At 37.4% G+C, this 23,633-nt stretch overlaps 1 protein-coding gene across 1 annotated transcript; it reads right to left on the reverse strand.

Annotated features, from left to right (window-relative positions):
- Nucleotides 1–1,235: 1,235 nt before the first annotated feature.
- RNMT (RNA guanine-7 methyltransferase) lies at nucleotides 1,236–23,493 on the reverse strand. The gene is made up of 11 exons (XM_079717135.1): nucleotides 23,469–23,493; nucleotides 20,789–21,247; nucleotides 18,267–18,402; nucleotides 15,037–15,162; nucleotides 12,466–12,581; nucleotides 10,996–11,177; nucleotides 10,307–10,471; nucleotides 6,979–7,096; nucleotides 5,681–5,782; nucleotides 4,718–4,751; nucleotides 1,236–1,582 (listed from the first exon to the last, which is right to left on the reverse strand). Exons 2-11 carry the CDS (start codon nucleotides 21,203–21,205, stop codon nucleotides 1,545–1,547), a joined length of 1,434 nt encoding a protein of 477 aa, XP_079573261.1. The 5' UTR covers nucleotides 21,206–21,247; nucleotides 23,469–23,493; the 3' UTR covers nucleotides 1,236–1,544.
- Nucleotides 23,494–23,633: the final 140 nt, after the last annotated feature.

Consider the following 23,633-nt stretch of genomic DNA (forward strand, 5'->3'; position numbering starts at 1 on the left):
CGCAGCTGGCGAATGGCAGCCACCAGGCCGAAGTGCTACTACTTATTTTCCCCAATGACTTATGGTGAACCACCACTAAGGCAAATTACCATTTTTGTAAACTAGTAACAGTCTGGAGATGGACAGATTGTGGAAGGAACAGAAGTTAGGTAACCTGTGTTGGTCTGCTAGAAGGTCTGCTACTCTAACACCATGAACAATCAACACACATAAACAAATTAAGAGACTACAGTTTTTTAACAAGTTCTCTGGATAATTATAGAAAGAAATGTCTTTTAAAACCATGCATGAAATAAGTGATTTTTAAAGGAGCATGTATAAATTGCTCTGCTTTGCTCTTAAAATTTTTCACTACATATAAAAAACTGGCAAGTTTTCTAAACGGTGATAAATTAAGGACAATTCACACTGGTGTCAGTTTCCGAAGAGTCACACAAGAAGCCAGAGCTGACAACTTTAAGGGTTCTAAAATGGCACATGCAAATTGTGAATGGGGACGAGACGCCAGACCCATTGTGCCAAGTACAACGTGGTGACAGAGGAGCAGGTACTGGTTGTTTCTGGGCCAAAGCGGGTAACGGATCTACAGCATGCAGCACCCGTAACCCAGACCCATCATCAGGGTGAATTCCTACGAAGTCTCTCAGTCAGCTTCCTTTACCACTGCGTTGCCGCCCGCTCCTCATCCGCCACCCCAACTGCAGTTCCATATATAAAGCTGAAGAAAATGTGCAAACAGGTTCACATGGGAGAGGTTCACCAAATGTTGAGAAAAGCACCTATGGCATTTTGGTTCAGTAAATATATGAATTACATCCTTGATAATTAGAAACATTAATTGCTATTGTAAGAAACTCTTAAGAGAAAGCTCCCCAAATCCAAAACAATTTTATGCTGGAATTTGAAATGTTCTATCTAATTCTAAAACTGCATCATATTGGCAAATAAAGTAGTTATTATTTATAATGAAATTTAATAACTGGTTAAATTTCTAGGTAATTAACTTTTATGACCATCTAAAATTTAGTTTTAAACTTATAATTTTAGCAATATATATTGAACACTTACATTCAATTGTACAGAACGCAATTAATTTAATCTTGAAAAACACTAACAAAACTAAGGAAATAAGCACACACACCTCCGAATCAGTACACTCTCTCACCAATTCTACAACTGCAATAAATTTAATACTGTAAATAAACACTGGACAAAGCAGATCACTGGCGAAAGAACTCAGAGGCTTTAACAAGTCATTTTATAATTTTTATGAGCTAAGAGAGTGGAGGCAAATGGAATTCTTAGAACATTACTTAAAAATAGATTTTTAAAGACAAAGGTCCTGACTCACTCTTATATACACACACAAAGTTCATCTGTCACAGACAGCAAATGTTGAATTTATACACTGTAGTTTCCAGCAGCATCCTGCACGTTGAGAATAATTAAATTAAACAAGGATGTCAGATCTATGGAAGATGGACCATTCAAATCTGTACAAGAAAGAACACAGCTGTTCTGGTGCTACTGCATATGTGATGTGCTCACTGCTGCTTCTCAAACGCAAAAACCAAGTAAATACCTGAAAAGAAAACAAATAAAATTTAGAGCTTGGTTTCTCACATCCTCAGGGCAACAATCTCGGTCTTGTTCATAATTTGGTGAAAATTCTCAAGCAGCTTTTGAAAAGGAAAAATTCCATTATTTCTAGGAGTTCTTCAATAATTTTGAGTCATACTTAGGCAGATATGGGATCATATCTGCTTACTTGAAAACAAATATCCACTTACTGTAATAGTGACATCACAGCCCTGGAGAAAACTAATTTAACAGCTCTAAAAATCTCTACTGACCGTTTGAGGAAAAAAAAAAGTATAAAAGCAAAGAAAATGAAAACTGGAAAACCTTATGATTTAATTCTTTTTACCTGGAATAACTGCACTACTATGAGTGCAGAGGTAATCTAAGTTTGCTACTCAGGAGGGGAAAAAAACCCTAATAAAAATGGTAAGGAACACATATAATGTGCATGTTAAAATTCATCCCATTATCCAGTTGTTGTGTTGTAGGGCCTGGTAAGGAAAGTGAGCCAAAAGACACATGATAATCAATAGTCCCAGCCCCAAGAGCACGCTCCCTTAAGTAAGGTTTCCGGCTTTGATGTGTGTTCACTCAAAGACATCTAAATGCATCTATGGTTCCCCATTCTGAACCACACTGAAGTTCAAACTTATTATATCTTCTTTTAAGATACTGATAGATTTTATGATTATGAAAACGACTGAGAAGACAAATCCTCAAAACATCACAAAAATGTTCAGGGTGTTCACTAGAACATTCACCCAGCAAGTCGAGATAAGAAGCCATGTGACGAGGAGGCGTCGTCCCTTGGGTCAACTGTAGAACAGGGGACGGATGAAGGACAGCAGACCACATAAGGGCCTCCCAATCCTCAAGTCCTCGGCCTCTCCAACCCAGCCTGCACAGGAGCACCACGGCAGTCTCCCCTAACATCATTCTGGTCATGCTATTCTTTACTCATTCTCTAGCTCCCGAGTCTTTTAGGAGAAATAAATATGGCTGGCAGCAGAATACACAGATGGGGGGAAAATAGGCAGGGTGATCATCAACACTGGATTCTTCTTGAGCGGAAGGAAGCAGAGCAGCCTAAAGCACTCACTGGCAAGTCCTGAGGCTCAGGACAAGCCGGCATTGCTGAGCTTGCCGTACAGTCCAAGTGCTCTTTCTGCAGCAAACCCTGCCAAACCCACCCCAAACACATCTATACCCACTGCAGATAACCTGGCAGTCCTGACCTGCCCGGATCTAGGGTCATATAAAACCAGTGCTTAATTCCAGATCAGCAATGAATAACTTTCTCTCCTTTCTAGCTCAAAAATTCTGGAAGTCTCACTAATTATATAAAATACCTTCTGTGCCAGCATTTCAACTGGGATTTAAACAAAAGAAACTTAAACCACTTCTAAAAGCAGATCAGCAACAATTCTCTTTTCTTCCACATTTAAAGCATCTTCTAGAGGAGCAGCAGGCTCTGGTAATACGAGCTAAATGATTAGACCAGTAGGAGTCTAAAATATAGCTTCTTAGACTGTGGCACCAGCCCACAAAGCCCTCCAGGTTAGAAAAATGTAATTCATCACAGAGCAGATGGACCCTGACACACTAATCCTGGCTGCCCTTTGGCCATTGTTCCTTTCCTATTGCTTTTCTCCTCTCTAACCCACCTCTTCTTCAACTGCCTGGGGGCATCTAATTCTTCACTTGTATATTACTGCTAAAGTCCATGTTTAATATAAAAATACAGTGCTGATCTGCAGCCAGCACCACCATCACGACCTTTGACCAAGGTCGTTCGGTTACACGGCACTTTGGGATTGGTGGGACATCTAAGGTAGCTGGCATATCTCCACTCCAGGGAAACCAAAGAAATGTGTCGGTTTCTGCACATATTTCTACGTTTGTCAGAGATTACGTCTCTAATATCTTCCAATCCCATTTCTACCAAGGTCACCAATATTCTGCAACTGGCTCAAAGTGTGCCTTCTTCCCTTTTCCTCTCTCTCCAATTCAGCAAGTCCTAAGAATTTTCCTTTCCGTGGGTGTCCATGAGGCCATGGCTGCGAGTGTGGAGCACCTGGGCTAGCTCTCTGACCTCGGCCAAGCTACTTGCCTGCTTTCCTATCTGTGAAAAGAAGACAGAATTAATAGCAGTCTACTGACAAAGCTGTGAGGATTAAATGAGGCATAACACAGGAAAAGTTACGAACAGCGACTGGGCCCAAGCTAAACACTCAGTAATACCAACTATTATTATTTTCCAGATTTCACTAGTTTTTATTAAGCTCTCCTTCATCTGTTTTCCCCATTACAGGAACTTCAGCATGTAAAACAGTGTGCCCAGAAGTCACTTATTTATATCTGTTTCTTCTACTGGATAGTACACTTCTGGAAGGCAGAGAGGTAACATTTTTTTTTTTTTATCCTCCAAAGCCCTTTCATAGATCTTTATGTAAGTTAATATTCAAAATGTTTATCAAATGGGTTATCTCTGATTACCTTTGATTTTTCCTTCAACATAATCAACAAATATTTAACCAAGGAGTGGGAACTACCTTTTAAGTTGTCAGGGCAACCATATAAGGGTATCACCATCCTGGCAGGGAGGCTCTGGGACTTCACAGACTGGCCAGGCCTCTGACCTCTCCTCCAAAGACAGGTGCCTCACTTCAGAATGTCTCCACATCATGGCTGTTCCCAACCACACACCCTCTAAAACATCCTGCTCAGTGCTGCTTCACTAAATGTTCTAGTATTTATTATGACTTCACTGTCAACGCCAGAGAGGCCAGAACCAAATAAAATATACGGAACTGCTCCATAAGCCAAAATTTCCAGCAGAAATGTAAGGTAAAGACATCAAATACAGATGGCTTCATAGTAACAAGCAGACAATGAAAATGTTTAAGAATGCTCGTCAAAGTTTACGTTAAGGAACATCCTGCATATATTTTCTCTTGGCACTAAATAGCCGTGCAAGACGGGGAATTAGACATTTATAGGAATTTTGTGTATAACACAATCACCTCCTCACACAAATTAATATGTGTCAGAAAAATTCTGAAGTTTTCAGATTTTAACAATCACTTTGAAGCAATTTTTGAAAATGTCAGTAAATCTACACTGATGATATACTCACTTGTAGCTTCCCATTCTGATTTACTTAAGGTTCCCTAAAATTTTTAAAAAAGAAAGAAAATTTCAGATTGAATATGCAAGTACATATATACTTATTTTTCAATAATGGACAGAGGTCTCCAAAACCCTAACTTCATTATAAATACACATACAATTTACTGTTAATATTATTGTGATCTGAATATAAAATAAATCAATGAGATTAACCTTTAATGCCATCTTCTCACCACTTTTGAGCTCCTGCCAATTCTCTAAACCACTGATTCTCAACCAAAGGGTGAATCTGCATAAAAAGGGTATTCATGTGTAACTGGAAAAATTATCTAGCTTACATTTTTAACTTGGAAAATGGAAAAAGAAAAAAAGAGGCCTATCTTGAAACATCAAATAATATTGCAGGAGGGAGTAAGATTTTTGTGTTTTTACAAAGGAAATCACAAAATAAAGTATGTATCATACAAAGGAAATAAATTGTATTTAGTGGTGTACTTGCTACTTTGCAAAGGCACTGAGTAACAAGATATACAGTGGTAAGTTTAGTAACTAATATAATTTTGAAGAAGTGATAATTATGTAGCATTCATAATTAAGGAAAATGTGAACTTCCACGTAGAAGTCAGAGAAAATGAAGATGTAATTTTTCCCCATCTAAGTTCATAAGCCCCTGAATTTTATCTATGGAACACCACGAGTCAGTAGTGTCCAGGTAAAGATACAATGGTATAGCAAGAAAACTCTCAAGCCAAGCCTATAACTTTTCTCCCATCCTTATTTCCTCCATTCTCAGTTCATTAGAGTACATTTTATTCTATATTCTACAGTTATAAAAAGTTATCACAACTTAGGGGAAACAGACTACTGTGTATCTGATTTGTAACTCAGTGAACTCAAGTATTATAAACCAGTGAAATAATTTCCTAAGTTTCCATTTTTCTATAAAGCATGTTAAAAAATAAAAACTTACCAATGGCAACCTCACTTGACTGTTCTTCATGTACTTTGCTGCATGTTCATAGTCATCTGCCTTCTCAGATGCAAGTTTGGAATTCTCATTTGCAGGATATGGCTAGGGAAGCAAGTGAAATTCCTAGTTGAGACATTACACTGAAATTTACAATTCAGAATTAAACACACAATCACTGAAATAAAATAATTAAGACAGTAATCTTTAAGTATTACTTCAGGAATACAAACTACACATACTTTTGGAATATGAAAAAAAAGGAGTGAAGGGAATCCTCTCTGAACAAAGCAGCTGCCATGGTCAACACTGAGCATGATCAGAGTATCTACAATCACAGACAGTCTACACAGGGACTGAATAGCATCCTGAATTGCCACCAAGGACCACTGGCTGCAAACACCTTTACCCCCCTGACTCCTGGTCAAAGGCTTTTTCTGTTATGACTCTAAGCTGAAGGAAGTTATCAGAAGAGCTAAACATTCATTTGAACATTATGGTGACTTAGCAGCCATGGAAGTATGAACAGCAACTGGAAATAATACAAACAAAATGCTCAGTCAACAGAACCTTGGGAGTTCCAGAAGAGAAGGAAAATATCCAGCCTCCAATACAGGTCGTCTCCATATTTATATAAAATCTGAAGAAGGGCCTCAAAAAAATGCTGTTTTTAAAGGTATGCTGGACAAATGTTTATTCAAATTACTTTGAGCACTATTTTTAATCAATTTTAACATCTCTTTATACTATAAAGTGCTTTGTAACGCATGTAAATAAAAACAATGAATTACACACTCATGTAGTAACCATCTACTCTGTAAAGGTTATATACTCTTTTAATTCCTTTCTTTGCCCTGTTACAACAAACTAGCTAGCAAGGAACCACTTTAGATGTACATCTTCCTGAAGAATTTTTAAGAAACTGATCCAGGAATGTTTACTTTGCTATCTTCTTTTTCCCCTTTGTAAGTATCCTACAGTAAGATCAGACATTAGAAATTTAGCTATGTGTTTGCTGTTTAAAAAAGTATTTAGTTTTTTGGACTTCCATAGTGGGGAGAGGCCAGGGTTCTGCTGAACATCCTACAGGGCACAGAGCAGCCCCAAATGCCAACAGTCCTGAGGCTGAGAACTCTCATGTTAAAGCTCTGTCCTAGGTGCTAAAGAGTCTAGAGTTGGCACCAATAAGCTGTGTAATTTATATAAATACTGAGTGTGTACATGGCCTTGAAAGAAATCTCAGAGACAGCCAAACAAGTTTACTATGACCTGGAATTTTTACACCTTTTCTAAATACTCACCTCCAGGGCCTGCATTCGTTTTAACAGCATTTTATTTTCACTGTTCTTAATCTTTTCCTCATAGAATTCCAGAAATGTTTTTTTGTAGACTAGTTTCATATTGTACTTCTTCGCCATTCTGTCCAAAAAAGATTATTTAATGAAAAGGCTTCCAAAATATTTGTAATTCCACACACAACAGTAACATCTTCTGGGCTTAACTAAAAACATTTACAAATTCACAAGAGGACCATGGAAAATGAGTGAAGGGCAATACACCACTGACCTGAAGGAAATGTGCAGTTAAATCTCACTGGGTCACAGGGAACTCCAGTAACGTAACAGACAGGCCAGGAAATGAAATGAAAGGCTGTGAGATGGGGACCACAGGCTGTAAGGAACACTTTTCTACCAACTACATTTCATTTGACTCGATCCCTCACGGTGGCATTGAAAATAGTGGCCAACTTCCTTCTTAAAATAGTCTCTTTCATCTACTGGATTCCCTGGCAAGACACACTATTAATTTTTGTTGTTGTTGTTGTTTGCAGTACGCGGGCCTCTCACTGTTGTGGCCTCTCCCGTTGCGGAGCACAGGCTCCGGACGCGCAGGCTCAGGGGCCATGGCTCACGGGCCCAGCCTCTCCGTGGCACGTGGGATCCTCCCAGACCGGGGCATGAACCCGTGTCCCCTGCATTGGCAGGCGGACTCCCAACCACTGCGCCACCAGGGAAGCCCCACACTATTAATTTTTATCCTACATCTTGAACTGCTTCTTCACAGTTTGTTTTACAGGTTTCTTTTCCCAACTTCCAAATGTCAGGGTTCTGAAAAGGGTGGCCCAGAACCTTGCTCGCTGTCACTCCCTGACATATACAGCTTGCCAACAGCAACGGTAGCTCAGTCCTGGCCTCTGTCACTGCACTGCTCCCTAGAAATCTCCACCAGGACTGTCACAGGCGTGCTCTAACTCTCCACCTCCAGGGCTGAATCCCACTAGCCTGTTCTTCTGCCAATCTCTGCTATTTCAGTAAATCCATCTAACGATCCACGCCTCCCCCTCTCTATGCCCAGTGTTCAGCACACCACCATGTCCTCTCCGTTTACCTATACAACATACTTCAAACAGGCCCACTTTTGACCACATCACTCACCACCATCCTGCTCCAACACCATCACCACACAGCTGTACCACTTCGCTCATCTCGCTGCTATTCTTACCCTCCCTCAACCAATTTTCCAACTGCAGCCAGATTATGCTTTTAGCAGTGCACAAGTCACATCCCTCCTTCACATCCTTCACTGGCTCTCCAGCACACTTAGGGCACAATTCAAAAGCCTTTAACATGGGCTCTAAGGCACTCATTTATATAGGAGTGCTGCCTCATCTTGAGCCAGCTGGGCCCTGATTTCTTAAGGCCCAGTCACAATGGCTTTCCTTCAGCTCCCTGAACTAGCCAAGCTCTGTCCGTCGCACTTCGGGGCCTTCACCCATATCGGCCCTTACGCCTGGAACACTCTCCCTTCTGGTCTCCAACTGGCCAACTAGACAGCCTTTAGATGTTGACTTAAACATCACTTTTTCCAAGGTGGCTTCCTTAAATCCTCAGTGACATTAGGTCTCCCTGTTATGCTTTGCGTGTGTATTTTTTCCCAGTGCATTTGCTGAAGTTGATTACTATGTAGCTGTAGACAACAAAAGGGAACCTGAGGATGATTTCAGGTAGCACAAAAGGAGGAGAGGAAGAAAGGGAAAAAGTCTGAAAGGGGACTTGTGAAGTGACAGATGAGGGGACAGAGTGAAGGAAACATTTGAGGGCCACTTGGATTTGCATGTAAGAGGCATACATAAGGCAGGAGTCCCTGTAATTAGCATTAGCCCTCCTTGGAAAGACCACATGAGTAAATATAAAAGCCTCTTCTATTCCAGGCAGTTCATTTTCTATCATAAATATCCAAAATGAGCCTTTACAAATGAAACCAAGCTTTAACCCTAAGAAATACCATAATTACAAAGAACTGAGACTCAATTTGACCAATCTGAATAGGTTTGCCATGTAAAATCTAATTAACGAAATGGCAGAAGGGCATCTCAAAATCCCCATGCATTTTCTGATTGTCTCCCTGAATGAATACCTGTCTTAATAAATAATTTTAAAAATTTAAAAATATTAAAGTGATACTTTATGACTTTATATGTTTATAACCATTAGGCAATATAAGCAGAAAAAATTGTTAGTGTTTGCCTAGAATTTTTTTTAAAAAACTTCCATTTTATTCTTTATCTTTTGGCGTATACTCAAATCACCAACTTTGTCAACCCAAAACACCAAGCTAACATACCAAACATATAAAACAACATACTAAAAACGCTTATTTTTTTCTTTCATAAAGTTGAAGAGTATAACATTTCCCCAAAGTTTGCTAATTATAAGGAAAATGTGATATAATTTTAATTTTATAGTTCATATTTATAAATTGTGCATAGTATTTTCCATGTTTAGTCACATGCTACTTCATTTTCTCATATTATTGTATATAATTTTTATATATTGTAGAACTCCTGAAAATCCTACACCCATAATTTTACAAGCTGCCTGAGACACAATTCAAATAATCACCAGCCAAAAATAAGTAAAAAAATAAAGCTCTTCCTCTTCCTCAGTTAATAAAGGCTTTGTTTTAAAAAGAAGGAAATGCAGTTTGGTCAGCTGTGACATGGCCTGCATTTAACTGGACTCTTCCACGTTCCCTATCAGGGAGACAACCAAGACCAAGAAAAGGCCTTGGGGCCTTACCTGAAACCCCAGTTTTCCCTGTGCCTGTGGTGTGCCAGGACTCCTAGGAATTCAGGTGCATGAGTGAATACATTCCTGAATCAGTACTTTATTATTGCCAATGCCCGTGAGACAGAGGCAATTTCATAAGCTATAGCGAAATATAAAACAACTTTTAATACCTATCCCTGTGAAAAGGAGGATCTCTACTTTGGGAAGACTCATTTTATGTTACCAAAGTACCAGCAGTTACTTAAAAATAAGTCTTTTGCTATTTATAGTGTCAGTTATTTTCTTCCACAACTTGCAGGCAACAGGCTCCCTTTCTTGCCTACAGGATGAAATAATTCCAGGAATAAAAGAAACTAAATGAGTAAGGCTGCAAGAGACCTATGCCACCAACCCTGGGTTTGAAGTTATTCTTTTTTTTTTTTTTTTTTTTTTAAATAAGGCTATACTTCTTCTTAGGATCCCACTTAAAATAAGAAACAAACATAAATACTGATTTTTTTTCCTTTTCTTTCTCTCTTACACAAAAAGAGAATAGTTAACAGATTAATGACATTCTTACTCATTTAGCAATGGAAAATAGACCAAGAATTCAGGGACATCCACAACACCTTCCAAGTTGAAGTCATATTTGCAGCCAAATAAAGGATAAGCTCCTTTCTTCTGAAATTTCACAGTATATATTTCATTTCCAAATGATTCTGTTTCTGAAGCTTCAAGGCGTCTTCTATAAAAGTTATCCCCAAACCAAAACAAAAAGATTAAATTTGTTATTAGGTCAAATTTATTTTGATCAGATTAAATATGGGAGGCGGACACACACGATGCAATTTTATAAAGATTAGCTTTTAATTGGATTTGAGCTACTTTTAAGAAGCAATACACTAAAAGGTCATTAACAATCTCACTAATAAAATTATGCTGGAAGTAGGTTTCACTATCATGACAGCTGGTTAAGTCCCAATGCCTCACATCTGATCTGGAGTTTGTCTAGCAATACCACCTCTGGCTTTTTGGCTGGAAGTAACATCAGTCTCCAACTTACACAGAAAGATGTTTTAAAGGTTCATCTGCAAATCTGACTTTTTAACTTAAAATTTGAGTATCTACTCAAATACATTATCAAAGTGCTCAGCCCTTATAAGATCAACACGGCATGTTCTATAAACTTTACTCCTAATAAACACTTGCTATTCTAAAATAAGCTTACTTTTGAGTATTTTATAAACCACAACATATAAAAGTACTTACATCAATTCAAAGCTATTGGGAGTGGTACCAATAAAATAGCCTCCAGGGCTCAGTCTCTCACATGCATTTCTGAGCATGACGTCAGCCTGCTCATAGGACTCGAATGAGTAATGGCAGACAAACTGACAACTGCAGATGTCAAAGCACATTTCTGGGTCACGAAACTTATCAATCAAAAGTTCCTGAAACAAATTAAAATGGGTCAAGACTTTGAAGTTGGCTGTGACATAAAAATTTAGTGAATTAATTTCTAGAATTAGGATCCTTAAAATAAAAGTACACATGACCTCCCACCAACCTACCCTTTCTCATTACATATCATAAAGATCATAATAAAAACGTTCTTTCTTTCTGATTCAATAGAATTTGATTCCCATTTTCATAGTAATTTTAAAAACTAGAGATTCTGAAATAATACTAAAAAATATATCAAACATGACATTTAAAGGAGTTGAACCTTTAACTGGCTTTACTTGAAAACTAAAGTAAAATGATGTTGAACAGTAACTTGGGTTTAAAAAAAACCACAAAGCTGGTCTTTGGGACATTTTTTACTTTTTAGGCTGTGCCATGCAGCTTGCGGGATCTTTAGTTCCCTGACCAGGGACTGAACCCAGGCTATGGCAGTGAAAGTACTGAGTCCTAACCACTGGACCACCAGGAAACTCCCTGGGACATCTTTTTAAAACGCAAAAGTGTTTTTTTTTTGTTTTTTGTTTTTTTTTTTTGTGGTACGCGGGCCTCTCCCTGCCGTGGCCTCTCCCGTTGTGGAGCACAGGCTCCAGACGCACAGGCCCAGCGACCATGGCTCACGGGCCCAGCCGCTCCACGGCATGTGGGATCCTCCCAGACTGGGGCACGAACCCATGTCCCCTGCATCGGCAGGCGGACTCTCAACCACTGCGCCACCAGGGAAGCCCGCAAAAGTGTTTTTAAAGGTTTCCAACTTTCTAGCACTTTTCCTTCCCCTTTCACAACTGCAAACAAAATGTGTAGGGTTACAGGTATCGGTAATAGTTCAATGAGCTAAGGAGTCAGAAAAGAAATGTTCAAGGGGGAACTTCCAACATTTCGAGTGCCTCTATAGTCTTGAACTTCAGCTGTTAAAGAGATTCGGAAACAGGTGTCACCAGACTCTGATATGTTGGGAAACCACCCAAACAAATTACAAGGTAAACAAAATGAAGTGCAGATCTATTTCAAAATACTAGAAAATAAATCGTGTCCAAACAGAGAAGCAACAAATGATTTCCAAAGTAAAAGTATAAAAAGCTAAAAATTCCCAGAAGTATTCACTGGGTCATTTAAGGAAATTTATCATTAATGGAATTTCTAGTTGAAACTGAAAATCCACATCCTAAAGATTTTTAATGTTTCAAAGCAAATTTTTAAAAAAATGAGCTGATTTTTAAAGCAAACCATTTACTCATACTAAGAATATAAAAACAGACAAATTAAAAAAATACATACCTTTGAACAATCAGCAGTTATAAATTCTGCACTGAAAATATATTCATTATCACGACAACGATTTTTCATGTCCTCATACCGTTGCTGACACTGTTTGACAGAAACATCAGCAATATCTGGAAGGGGGACGGGTATTAGTAATGTCAACAAAGGCCCACAGAGTTAAGACGGAAATGCAAATATGGCACAAATCTAGACTTCATCTCAACTTTTAAACTTTGGCAGGGAATCTAGCCTTAGAAAAGCAAAAAGGTTCTATTTCCTTCAAAACAAAAGACAAGAAAGCCTTTTGTTCCAATGGAAATGCCCTCTTATTTTTCAAAAAGAATTAACCACCTTTTCAATAGGTACTGACAACAGAAAAGTTCTACCATGATTTTTAAATGCTTATTCAAAGTTAAAAGCACAAAGTTTAAATTCCAATTTGGATTATAAAACCTAACACTATACGCCCAGCTCTTTATAGTTTCTTAATAAAATGTTATTTGCCTTTTCCCAGTGTTGAGATTTGCACTGCAGGTACAAAAGCAACGGTGGGTACCTTGTCATGAATACAAGGTAGAGGCACCACTGGTACTCGTAATACTTGATATATTTTTCACTGCTATAAGCCAGCACAGAAAGAAAATAGGGGGAAAAAATCCAATTTCATTTAAGAATGTCCTTGATAAGCAGTAAAAATTAATTTTATGAAATCTTCAAAACATTTCTGCTACATAACAAAGTCTGCCTGAACAGGACTGGTGTGACAGCACTGTAAGCTGTACTGCCCATTTTTTCACACAAAATTGTTTCACTTAAAGAACCACTGACAGACAAACTGGTTATTCAGACTTCGTAATTTGGCAGACCTTTTCTTCATAGTGAAAAAAATGAGCCTGCCATTTCATGAAAACTACGGACTGTATTTGTTACCAATGATAAATTTGAGCTTTCAAGTGAAAGTTACAACTCTGACAAACTTGTATCTACCACCACCGGCTGGGCATCTTCCCAATACTTAAGACTTTTCTGATCGATGGTGATATTAAACAAATGTGATTTCCTGATGTCAACATTTAGAAGATTTGCATAACTTTAGTGAACATTATTTTCCAAATATTACAAAATCTTGCAGGACGAAGTGCAAGATAGACCAATGGATTTAAATATAACAGAACACAAAAAGTTCACCAATGTGGTTTCAGATTCCACGCTGTAACTACCTTTAAAGGAACTACCACTTGTCGAATTTTGATGAATATCCTCAATTATCTGAAAAGGCTATTAAAATACTCCATTTCACAACTACTCATCAAATACAATAACACATCAAAACATATTGATGCAGAAACAGATGTGAGAGTCCAGTTGTGTTCTATTATTCCAGACTCTAAAGGAATTTGCAAAAGTACTTTTAAAATGCCAGTCTCCTCACTACATTTTATCTGTAATAAATATTTTTTAAATTCTCGGTTTTAATTTCTATAATCAACAGATATAACCACATATGCAAAAGCTTTCTGGGGTCCTCAATCATTTTTAAGAATGTATTGTGGTCATAAAACCAAAAACTTTGACAAGTGCCGATTTAGGCAATACTACAACACAGGTGGTGCTGGGCACTTCCCACAGGAAGGAACATGACATCATCTTGTCCCTCTTCAGGGTTAAGACTGACCAGCAGATTCAGGCACTTGACTCATCCAGTTAAGTTCCTATCAACTTTTCACCTAATAGCTTAGATCTATTATTTTACCAAGCGTGGAAAAATTTATTCATCATGATTTTTCAATAAAGAGGAGTTTCTCTTTTCAACCATTTGGTTACGTTGAAACATGGTTTATACGGGGTTAGAGAAGATAAATACTCACCACCTCCTCCCTTAGTTTATGAATTTCAGAATAATGAGTAAGTTTCCTTGCTCCCTCCATGTGTGAACAACGAGATTTTTTCCTTTATTTCATGTTTCAATCCACTGTAATCACTGTCTTTTTAAAATAATTAATTAATTAATTAATTAATTAATCAATCTTGGCTGCGTTGGATCTTTGTTGCTGTGCGTGGGCTTTCTCTAGTTGCGGCGAGTGGGGGCTACTCTCCGTTGCAGTGCACAGGATTGTCATTGAGGTGGCTTCTCTTGTTGCGGAGCATGGGCTCTAGGTGTGCGGGGTTCAGTAGTTGTGGCGCACGGGCTTAGTTTTACTTTGTCTGCAGCATGTGGGATCTTACCAGACCAGGGCTAAAACCCGTGTCCCCTGCATCGGCAGGAGGATTCTTAACCACTGTGCCACCAGGGAAGTCCCCTGTAATCATTCTCTTTTTTAATGAAGAAACTATCCTATCTTTGACCAGTGAAAGCCTTTCCAAGTTTGTGCTTCAAACATGGAGTCCGACATGACTCCAATCATCCTTGTTTTTAACACCATCAGTAAAGTCTCATTACTCATTTTAGAAAACACCCATCTCATGCCTAGCCCCCAGACATCTTGTGGTGAGGTATTTTGTATTATGTCCATAATGAGATCTTTCTTATTTACATTTACCTGACAGACCACAAATTATTCTTTCCCATGCCATTATCTGTCTTACCAGTACAAACTAGCTTGTCAATTCTTCCCTTTTTCCACTTGAGCAAATCTCCACCTTTACCACATCCCAGGTCCAAAACAGTGATATCACGTTTTTTTTTCAGTCGCACCTTTTCTAAAAATTCTCCTAAAAGAGAAAATTAAGTCATAATAAATTATCTCTTCTCCATTTTTACTAAAGCATAAACTGTTACCCCTAATAACCTACTAACTTCTGCCTGACACATACAGTAAGTCTCCTACATATAAACTAGACAACTTTCAAAGATGTGAATATGTGTTCATTATGTCCAATCACGTAAGTTAGTTCATGTGTCTGGCATACATTGTCACATGCACGCTCTACAAGTGGTTGTGCTTTTGTGTATTTTACGGTACAGTACTGTACAGAGTACAGTAGTACAGTATTATTTCAAGCCCCGAAGGTCCAGAAGCTAGTGTAAAAGCAGTGGTGATGTAGCTGGTACTGCTAAGAAGTGTGGGTTGTTGTAATGTACTACTGTACTTTTCAAGGAACTGTACTGTAAGATTAAAAATATTTTATTTTGTGTTTGTTTTTTATGTATTATATGTGTGAAAAGTTATTATACCTATTACAGTATAGTACTATAAAGCAATCGTGTTAGTTGGGTACCCAGGCTAACTTTGCTGACCTTACAAACAAATTGGACTTACGTACGTGCTCTCAGAACAAAACTCATTCTTGTGTAGGGGACTTAGTGTAATATAAACACATTCACTTATGTAATTAATTCATAACTTCTAGAAAATATTTCAAAATTTGACTAAGAGTTAATTAACTTGGTCCTTCAGCATTAAAGATGAAAGAGTATGTGTCTGGTATTTTAGAAGCTAAGACAGGTTTTTGAAGGTTATTTTCAGAATTGGATTCAACATTAAATAGCAAACATTTTATTTTTTCTCTCTCATTTTATTAAAAAGAAGTTTAATAGTACAAAAAAGCCACATGACCTTGGTGGGTCAATAGCTAACATTTTAAAATTCTAATTAATACAAGAATACCCAACACTTGCTCATGATAAGAAAAAAATTATTCATGATTTTTTGTAGTTCTCTTTCCAAAGCTAAGTGTTTAGCTTATTATACACGTAATAATTATGGGATTACAAGAGACCTTGATTTTGATAAAAGATGCCAAGCTTACCTCTAAACTAGTCAAAAAACTATACATAGCTCTTAATTTTACCATCAACAGAATTCTTAAAAACTCTGAAATAAAAATGCAGTCTTTTATCCCAATCTACCAAATCACATTAAGATCCAACGAATAACATTAGCATGTCCCTTACATCAATAGCCAAATGGTTCAAACATCAGTTAAAGGCATATTAATATTCTTAGACAATGAAATATTCAGCAATTCTAAAATTGGATGAAATACTGAATCCTAGATCTACTCCTCCTGTCTTTATCATTCTGAGTTTAATGTTTTCTATTTCTTATGTGTACTATTTTGACTGCTAGAATATTCTGTATAAATACTTCTGCCTTTCACTGTCACAGAAGTACAAGTGTTCCATATTCAACTTTCTGCTATGAATCTTAAAAAAAAAACAGCATAAAATACGGAAAGAGTGAAAATAAGAATTATAAAATCTCTTTATTTTCACATAAGATTAATGAGAGGGAAAATCTTCATGAAACATTATTCAAAGATATCTTTATCACATTCAAGCATCGTACTCAACTATCACTTAGCTATAAGCAGCAACAAGGAAGCGAAAATGAATGACAAAGAATGGGTGTTGAGAAGAAAAAGAAATAAGGCAGCAAGGGAATTTGGCACAGACCACACTGATTACAGCAGGACCAGAAAGACAGGTGCAGATAGCAAAGCACCCATTGAGAGAGTTGCTGGAACAGCTGAAGAACAAATACTATCATAAATATGCTGAGAGATAAATTTTTGCTAAGTCTGACATACATGTTTTTAAAAACTACTCGTTTCCCTGTTTATAAAAATAATACAACTAACGATGTGAAAAATAGTGCTGAACTTAAAAATATTTATTCAATGAATAAATACATGAGTAAACAACACATTAGGAAAAATACTCAATGATAACTTATCTGCATTACTGAGGATGAGGAAAGGAAGAGAAAAACTGAAAAGAAATTAGGAACAGCATCCAAAGATTACGAGTATAGAGTAAAAATGCCATAATAAGTAACCTAAAAAAATAAAAAAATAAATAAATAAAAAGAAGTTCATTTATTCATTTACCCTGGTTGACAAGTAGCAGTCAAATAAGTCTTATTTTTATAACAAAACAAAGAAAAATATTAAAATGTGTTCAAAATAATGAGTCTAGTTCCCACTCCTGACTTCTCAGAATGGATAATTTATCTTTTAAAATTACTAAATTATCGTTAAAACTAGTAGAAAGTAGCCATAATTAGCACTTTATTCTTTTCAGTGTAAATATGAAAGCATTCTCACTTTTTCTGAGGTTGGCTTTTAAAAAAACAAAAACAGAAACCAAAATTTTAAAAAAACCTTTTTATGAAAAACTTCAAAATCTACTGGCTTTTAAAAATTCTCTAATCTCAGGTAAGTGACTATTTAATGTACTTGATACACAAAGCAATAAATATATTCTGAATCATATTTCCTCCACTGACTTCCATTTTAATATCAAAGGTGAGTTTCCATAGATAAAATGCTGTCTATAAAGCTGAATGTCTTCATCAATCCTCAAAGTAAAGTTTATTTCTCCCCAGAAGAAAAAACAAGTTCAATGGACAATCAATACACATGATGACCTTTGCCAACTCATTAAAGGCCTAGAGATAAAAAATCATGGCACTGCCCATTTTCTTGACCTAATGGAACCCAAATGTTTAATTCAACAATATATCATTGCTCCAAAACTATTAGAGTAAAATAGATTATTTAATAGCACTAGGTTAGCTTGATTCTAAATGTAAAAGCACACTGCCTTCTGAAAGCCTGATTAACTCATCAACTTAATATTAATTAAACACTCATTGCTATCTTATGTAGTCAATCGTAAGTAAATATGAAACGAATTTACCTAAAAGGCTTAGTTTCAGTTTTGGCTCCAGTTTTATAAAGCCAAGCTTTGATGATTAAATGAATAGTAACTAAAGACCTAGTAGCTTTGTGTATGATTAACCATATGGGGAGTAAAAAATGAGACATAAGCTGAAATTAAAAATTCAAAACTATAAATCAAAAAACAAACATACCAATGAGGACACTTTTCATCCAATTATTAAAGTTTCTTAGGTAAAAAATTCTACTTTGGCTACGCTTCTCCAAACCAACTTCCTGGAGTTCATTGTAGTGAGCGGCCACTGCTGAGCTGTGTCCTTCTTCCAAGTTCTGAAAATAAAAGAATGGAATAAAATTAAGAAGCTGAACATGAAAAAAATTAGTCTAAAAGATCATCTGACCTATATACGGATAAAATACTACTGAAATTGGTAAACTTCATTAAGCAATGGCATAACCACAGAAATCCTAATTATAATCACATGGAAGATTTTCCCCTGTTCCCTATTTTTAAGAACATCTCCTGATTTAAAAAATTTTCATCTTGATTTTCATCTATAGAATTTTGGTGTTAATGTATTAGTAAAATCAGTACTCTTCCAGAGTTCTGATTTATTCAATTCAGTAAATGTCAGTCAGTGGATGAAGTTCCTACAAGAATATAAAATAGAAATAATACATTTATTATATTACTATAAAATTGTTGGGGGCATTAAGTGAGATAATATACACAAAGAGATGGGAACTCAACAGGCTATGTTCAGTGTCAGTGATTTCTATTATTTGCTATTAACCTAATCCAAGTTTCAATTTGTGCTCTCTATCTAAGACCCTAAGCATTCTGCAAAAATGCCAGGAAGGTAAAGGGCTTCAGATCCCCCCACTCCCCTGCTCAACCAAAGTGTTTCATCTGACATGTAAAATAGGTAAAAGGTTTAAGATTTTCACTTGAAAAAAGGGTTCCACTGCTAGTAAAAGTTTAAAAACTACATTTATGATACAAGCTCCTCTCTGTTACAAAGATTTGCATTCCACCAATGACAAACATGTTGGCTTATCTGCCACTTTCTTCCTGAGGAGTGATGGCAGAATTTTACTCATTCATTGAGTAATCCAGATCCCAACTCAGATCCCGCCACAATATAGTATTCCCAGATGAAAATGACTTGCTATCCCTTGCTTTATAATATTCTTGCTAAATACCAGGCTTAGCTAAAATTGTATGTAACTACCTTAATAAGAAGTGGAAACACCATAGTTTAAGGAGTTACATTAAGAAAAGAATGTAAAGCTGGGTATCATCTTGATATTTATCATTGTTAGTGATAATCTCAAATACTTCAGACACAAAAGAGATGAACACCTAATTACAAAGGAAAAAAAGAGGATGAACACCTAACTAAAAGAAAAAAAAAGAGATGAACACCTAATTAAAAAGGGAAAAAAATGAACACCTAGTTAAAAGGGAAACAAAATTTAAAAATTAATTAGGAACACCTAATTAAATCTTCTGGACCTTACACTGTTGTGTTTTTGAAAGTACTAAGAAAAAGCAAACTATAAAAACTACCTTTCAAGTTTCTAGTCAAATAAGATAAAAATTATCTCATTAGCAGAAGTTGTACCTACATAGAAAATAACTAAATTACAAGAGTTAAAACCCTACTCTATCTTAAGACGATGTCTATTAAAAATAGAACATTCCTACAGATGGTCAAAAAGCACATGAAAAGATGCTCAACATCACTAATTATTAGAGAAATGCAAATCAAAACTACAATGAGGTATCACCTTACACAGGTCAGAATGGCCATCATCAAAAAGTCTACAAACAATAAATGCTGGAGAAGGTGTGGAGCAAAGGGAATCCTCGTACACTGTTGGTGGGAATGTAAACTGGTACAAACTGTACAACAACTATGGAGGTTCTTTAAAAAACTAAAGATAGAACTACCATATGATCCAGCAATCCCACTGCTGGGTATATATCCAAAGAAAACCAGATTTCGAAAAGATACATGCACCCTAATGTTCACTGCAGCACTATTTACAATAGCCAAGACATGGAAGCAACCTAAATGTCCATGACAGAGGAATGGATAAAGAAGATGTGGTACACATATACAGTGGAAAATTACTCAGCCATAAAAAAAAAAAAGAAATAACGCCACTTGCAGCAATGTGGATGGACCTAGAGGTTATCATACTAAGTGAAGTCAGAGAAAGACAAATATGATATCACTTATATGTGGAATCTAAAAAATGATACAAATGAACTTATTTACAACACAGAAATAGACTCACAGACTTGGAAAACAAATTTATGGTTACTGAAGGGGTAAGGTGGGAGGGAGGGATAAATTAGGAGTTTGGGATTAACATATACACACTACTATATATAAAATAGACAATCAACAAGGACCTACTGTACAGCACAGGGAACTCTACTCAATATTCTGTAATAACCTATATGGGAAAAGAATCTGAAAAAGAATGGATATATGTATATGTATAACTGAATCACTTTGCTGTATACCTGAAACTAACACAACATTGTAAATCAACTATACTCCAATATAAACTAAAAATCAAATAAAAAAATAGAACACTCTTAAGTTATTAAAATTATGTAAAAAAAAAGGTACTATTTCACAACTGCTCCAGATTTCAATCTGACATATTCCATTATGAATAAAAGAAAATACACTCAAAATACCTTTTGCTTTTCAGGAACATCTTCAAGTTCTATTTTTCTCCTTTTCTGAGTGCCATCTCCAGTAGGTTCATCTTCTGGAAAACCATCAGTTTCCATTCTTCTTTTCCTTGAAATGCCTTCATCATCACCAGAACCTTTTTCCTCTGGGGCAATATCAGCATCAAGTTTTCTTTTCTTGGATGGAGTGTCTTTCCCACAACTAGAACTTTCCTTTACAAGATCATCTTCAAACTCCATTTTTCTCTTTTTTGGTGTGTCTAATTGCCCGCAAGTAGGAGCCTTTTCAGAAAGCCCAGTCCCAGGAGAGGTTGTGTTTTCATTAACAATGAATGAAGATTCTGTTTCTGAATCTACTGATGTTTTTGCCTCTTCATGAGAGATCTTTTCACATTCCTCTGCTTTTGCAGAATTTTCCATTTTTGATTACTTAAATAGATGGTAAAACTTCATGAACTAACACTGGAATGGCAAAAATTTCATATTACTTGTAAACGTAATGCTAAGACTTTAAAAACAATTTAAACCAGAAACTAGCCATTTAATTTCAGCGATCAACTAAGAGTTTAAAAAACCTCATTAAAGAATATTGAAAACAATATTGATATATATTGCATATGAATTTCTGAAAATGCTAATGTGGAAGTACTAATTATAATCCCGGAACACTTCTACAATCTTGTCCATAAAAGTCACCATTGGCATTAAAACTAACAAATTAAGTCGTGGTAAATGAAGTCGGTTCCATTTCTATCCTGATCCTTACCCTACAGCCTTGGTTCCCCATATGTGCGCTGGACACTGTAACAAACTGATATGGGCACAGGAGAATATTTCAAAATTTAAGGCAAAGGTAGTGACATCTGACATCTGGAAGATATCACCGATACAGCTTCAAGTAGAGCATAGTTTTAACTGAGTAGATTGCACTACATTTCTTTAAATGACACCAGAACCTTGTGAAGCTGAGACTGGTGGTACCACAGAAAATCAGTGTAAAACAGGAAACGAAGTTGGTGTCAAATCCGATCTCAAGGCTTGAGAAGATATCCAGTACTCAACAGATGTACATATTCCACTAGTATGCATTCGTGGTTAGCTGAGAATTAAACACAATTTTTTTTTCAATCTGTGCATTATTTTTAAAAACAAAGTTGTTAGGACACACTTATTAAATTTTCTGGACTAAGCTATTTAGTAAGGGAAACTGCTAGGTATTTCTTTTGGCCTAGGGACACTGAAAACCAAGAAGAGGAGAAGTCTGGGAACCTACAGTTGACTTCTAAAATCCTTACTTGGTAATGGGTGTCAGAATTAGGTAGAAAGTGAAGAAAGTAGAAATGGGTGGACAAGAAGTTTCAAGACCCAGCCTGCAACTTAATGACCATTAGTCTCTTTCGAATGTTCTTAGGCCTATGTGTGAAATGGGAGGGGGAGAAAAATAAGTGAGTTATTTATTGGACAGGAATTTATTAAGTCATTCAACAAGTTGAGTGAACGCCTACTACAGAGAAGCTCAATAAGACACTATGTGAATTAGTCTTCAAGAAGTTTATAGCCGATATACTATTTAAATGTTAGGCTGTGTTATTCAAACCAAATGGGAAAGAAAAAGCAAAAGTCCAAAAACCAGTGAGATTCAGCAAATTCAGAACCTGAAAATTATGAAGGCGGGGAGTGTTCCCTGTAAAGAAACAGAGTAAGAAATAAAGTCGCTTAATGGAATGGGTAAAAAACAAGTCACTCTAAACCGGGAAGGGTTTCAAGGGATATTAACTTTCACTACCCAAGGTTTGAGGTAACAAAATACCAAGACGTGCCAAAACAGGAAGAAATGAATCAGACAGAAAAAAATTACCCAGAAATGTAATTTTCTGAATACCGCTTAAAATGATTATCTAGTAAAACTATCCACCAAATTATCAAGTCCCTATCCTCTCCTCCCTACCATTTATTTCTTAATAAGGAAATAGAAACTGGTTTTAATTTCAAATAAACCAATGTAACCTATCCTTAGCTATAAATAATTTTAGCTGTAAATGTAATATCTAAATTCACTATTGGGAATAAAAATTAATTTTATTTATATTTGTCTGTGACATTTCCACAGATGAGATGGTCTAAAGACAAGTCGGTCAGAATAAACGACACGGATTTCCAAACGAACCCAGAGATGGATAAGACTGAGGCCGAGCGTCTAAGAGTAAGGTCCAGATCCAAGAGGGCTGTCCTTCGGAACCCTCGAGGAAGAACTCAGGTACAGAGTCGACAGATACACAGATGCGCATGAACGACCACACCTGCATCTCGGTGACCTGCGCGGCAGTCACACCCGAGGTTTCACGGGAACCGCCGGCCCGGGGACTCGAGCTCAAGCCGGTGAGCTCCACGAACCCGCCGGCGGGCCGGGTCTCCTCGAGCCCGAGGACGCACTGATCTGCCCCGGCGCCGCCCGGCTCAGGTTCCAGTCCACTACGCAGGCCAGGCGGCCGGCCGCTCCGGCTCCGGCAGCCCGGCGGGCCTGAAGCCGCTCTAGGGCCTCTCGATCCCGGTCTGGCTCTGCGCGGAGGGGCGTCAGCGCCCACGGACCCGGTACGGCCAGCGGTCGAAGGGCCTCTTCCACCGGGGCGGGCGCGGCTACACACAAAGAGTACGAAACCCAGAGTTGCAACTACACACTCACCGTCCAGCCATCCGCGACTCTGTTTGCGGAAGCGGCTCCGCGCCACGCGCACGCTGTGACGCCACTTCCGGAGAGCGTGTGTCACGCGGCCCGGAACGCCGAGTCCCGGCGTGCCGCGCGCGCCGTGCTGAGGGCGCCGACAAGAGCGGGTGCGAGCCAGTGGTA

The sequence above is a fragment of the Hyperoodon ampullatus genome (assembly GCF_949752795.1).
Source record: "Hyperoodon ampullatus genome assembly, chromosome: 13".
NCBI lineage: Eukaryota > Metazoa > Chordata > Mammalia > Artiodactyla > Ziphiidae > Hyperoodon > Hyperoodon ampullatus.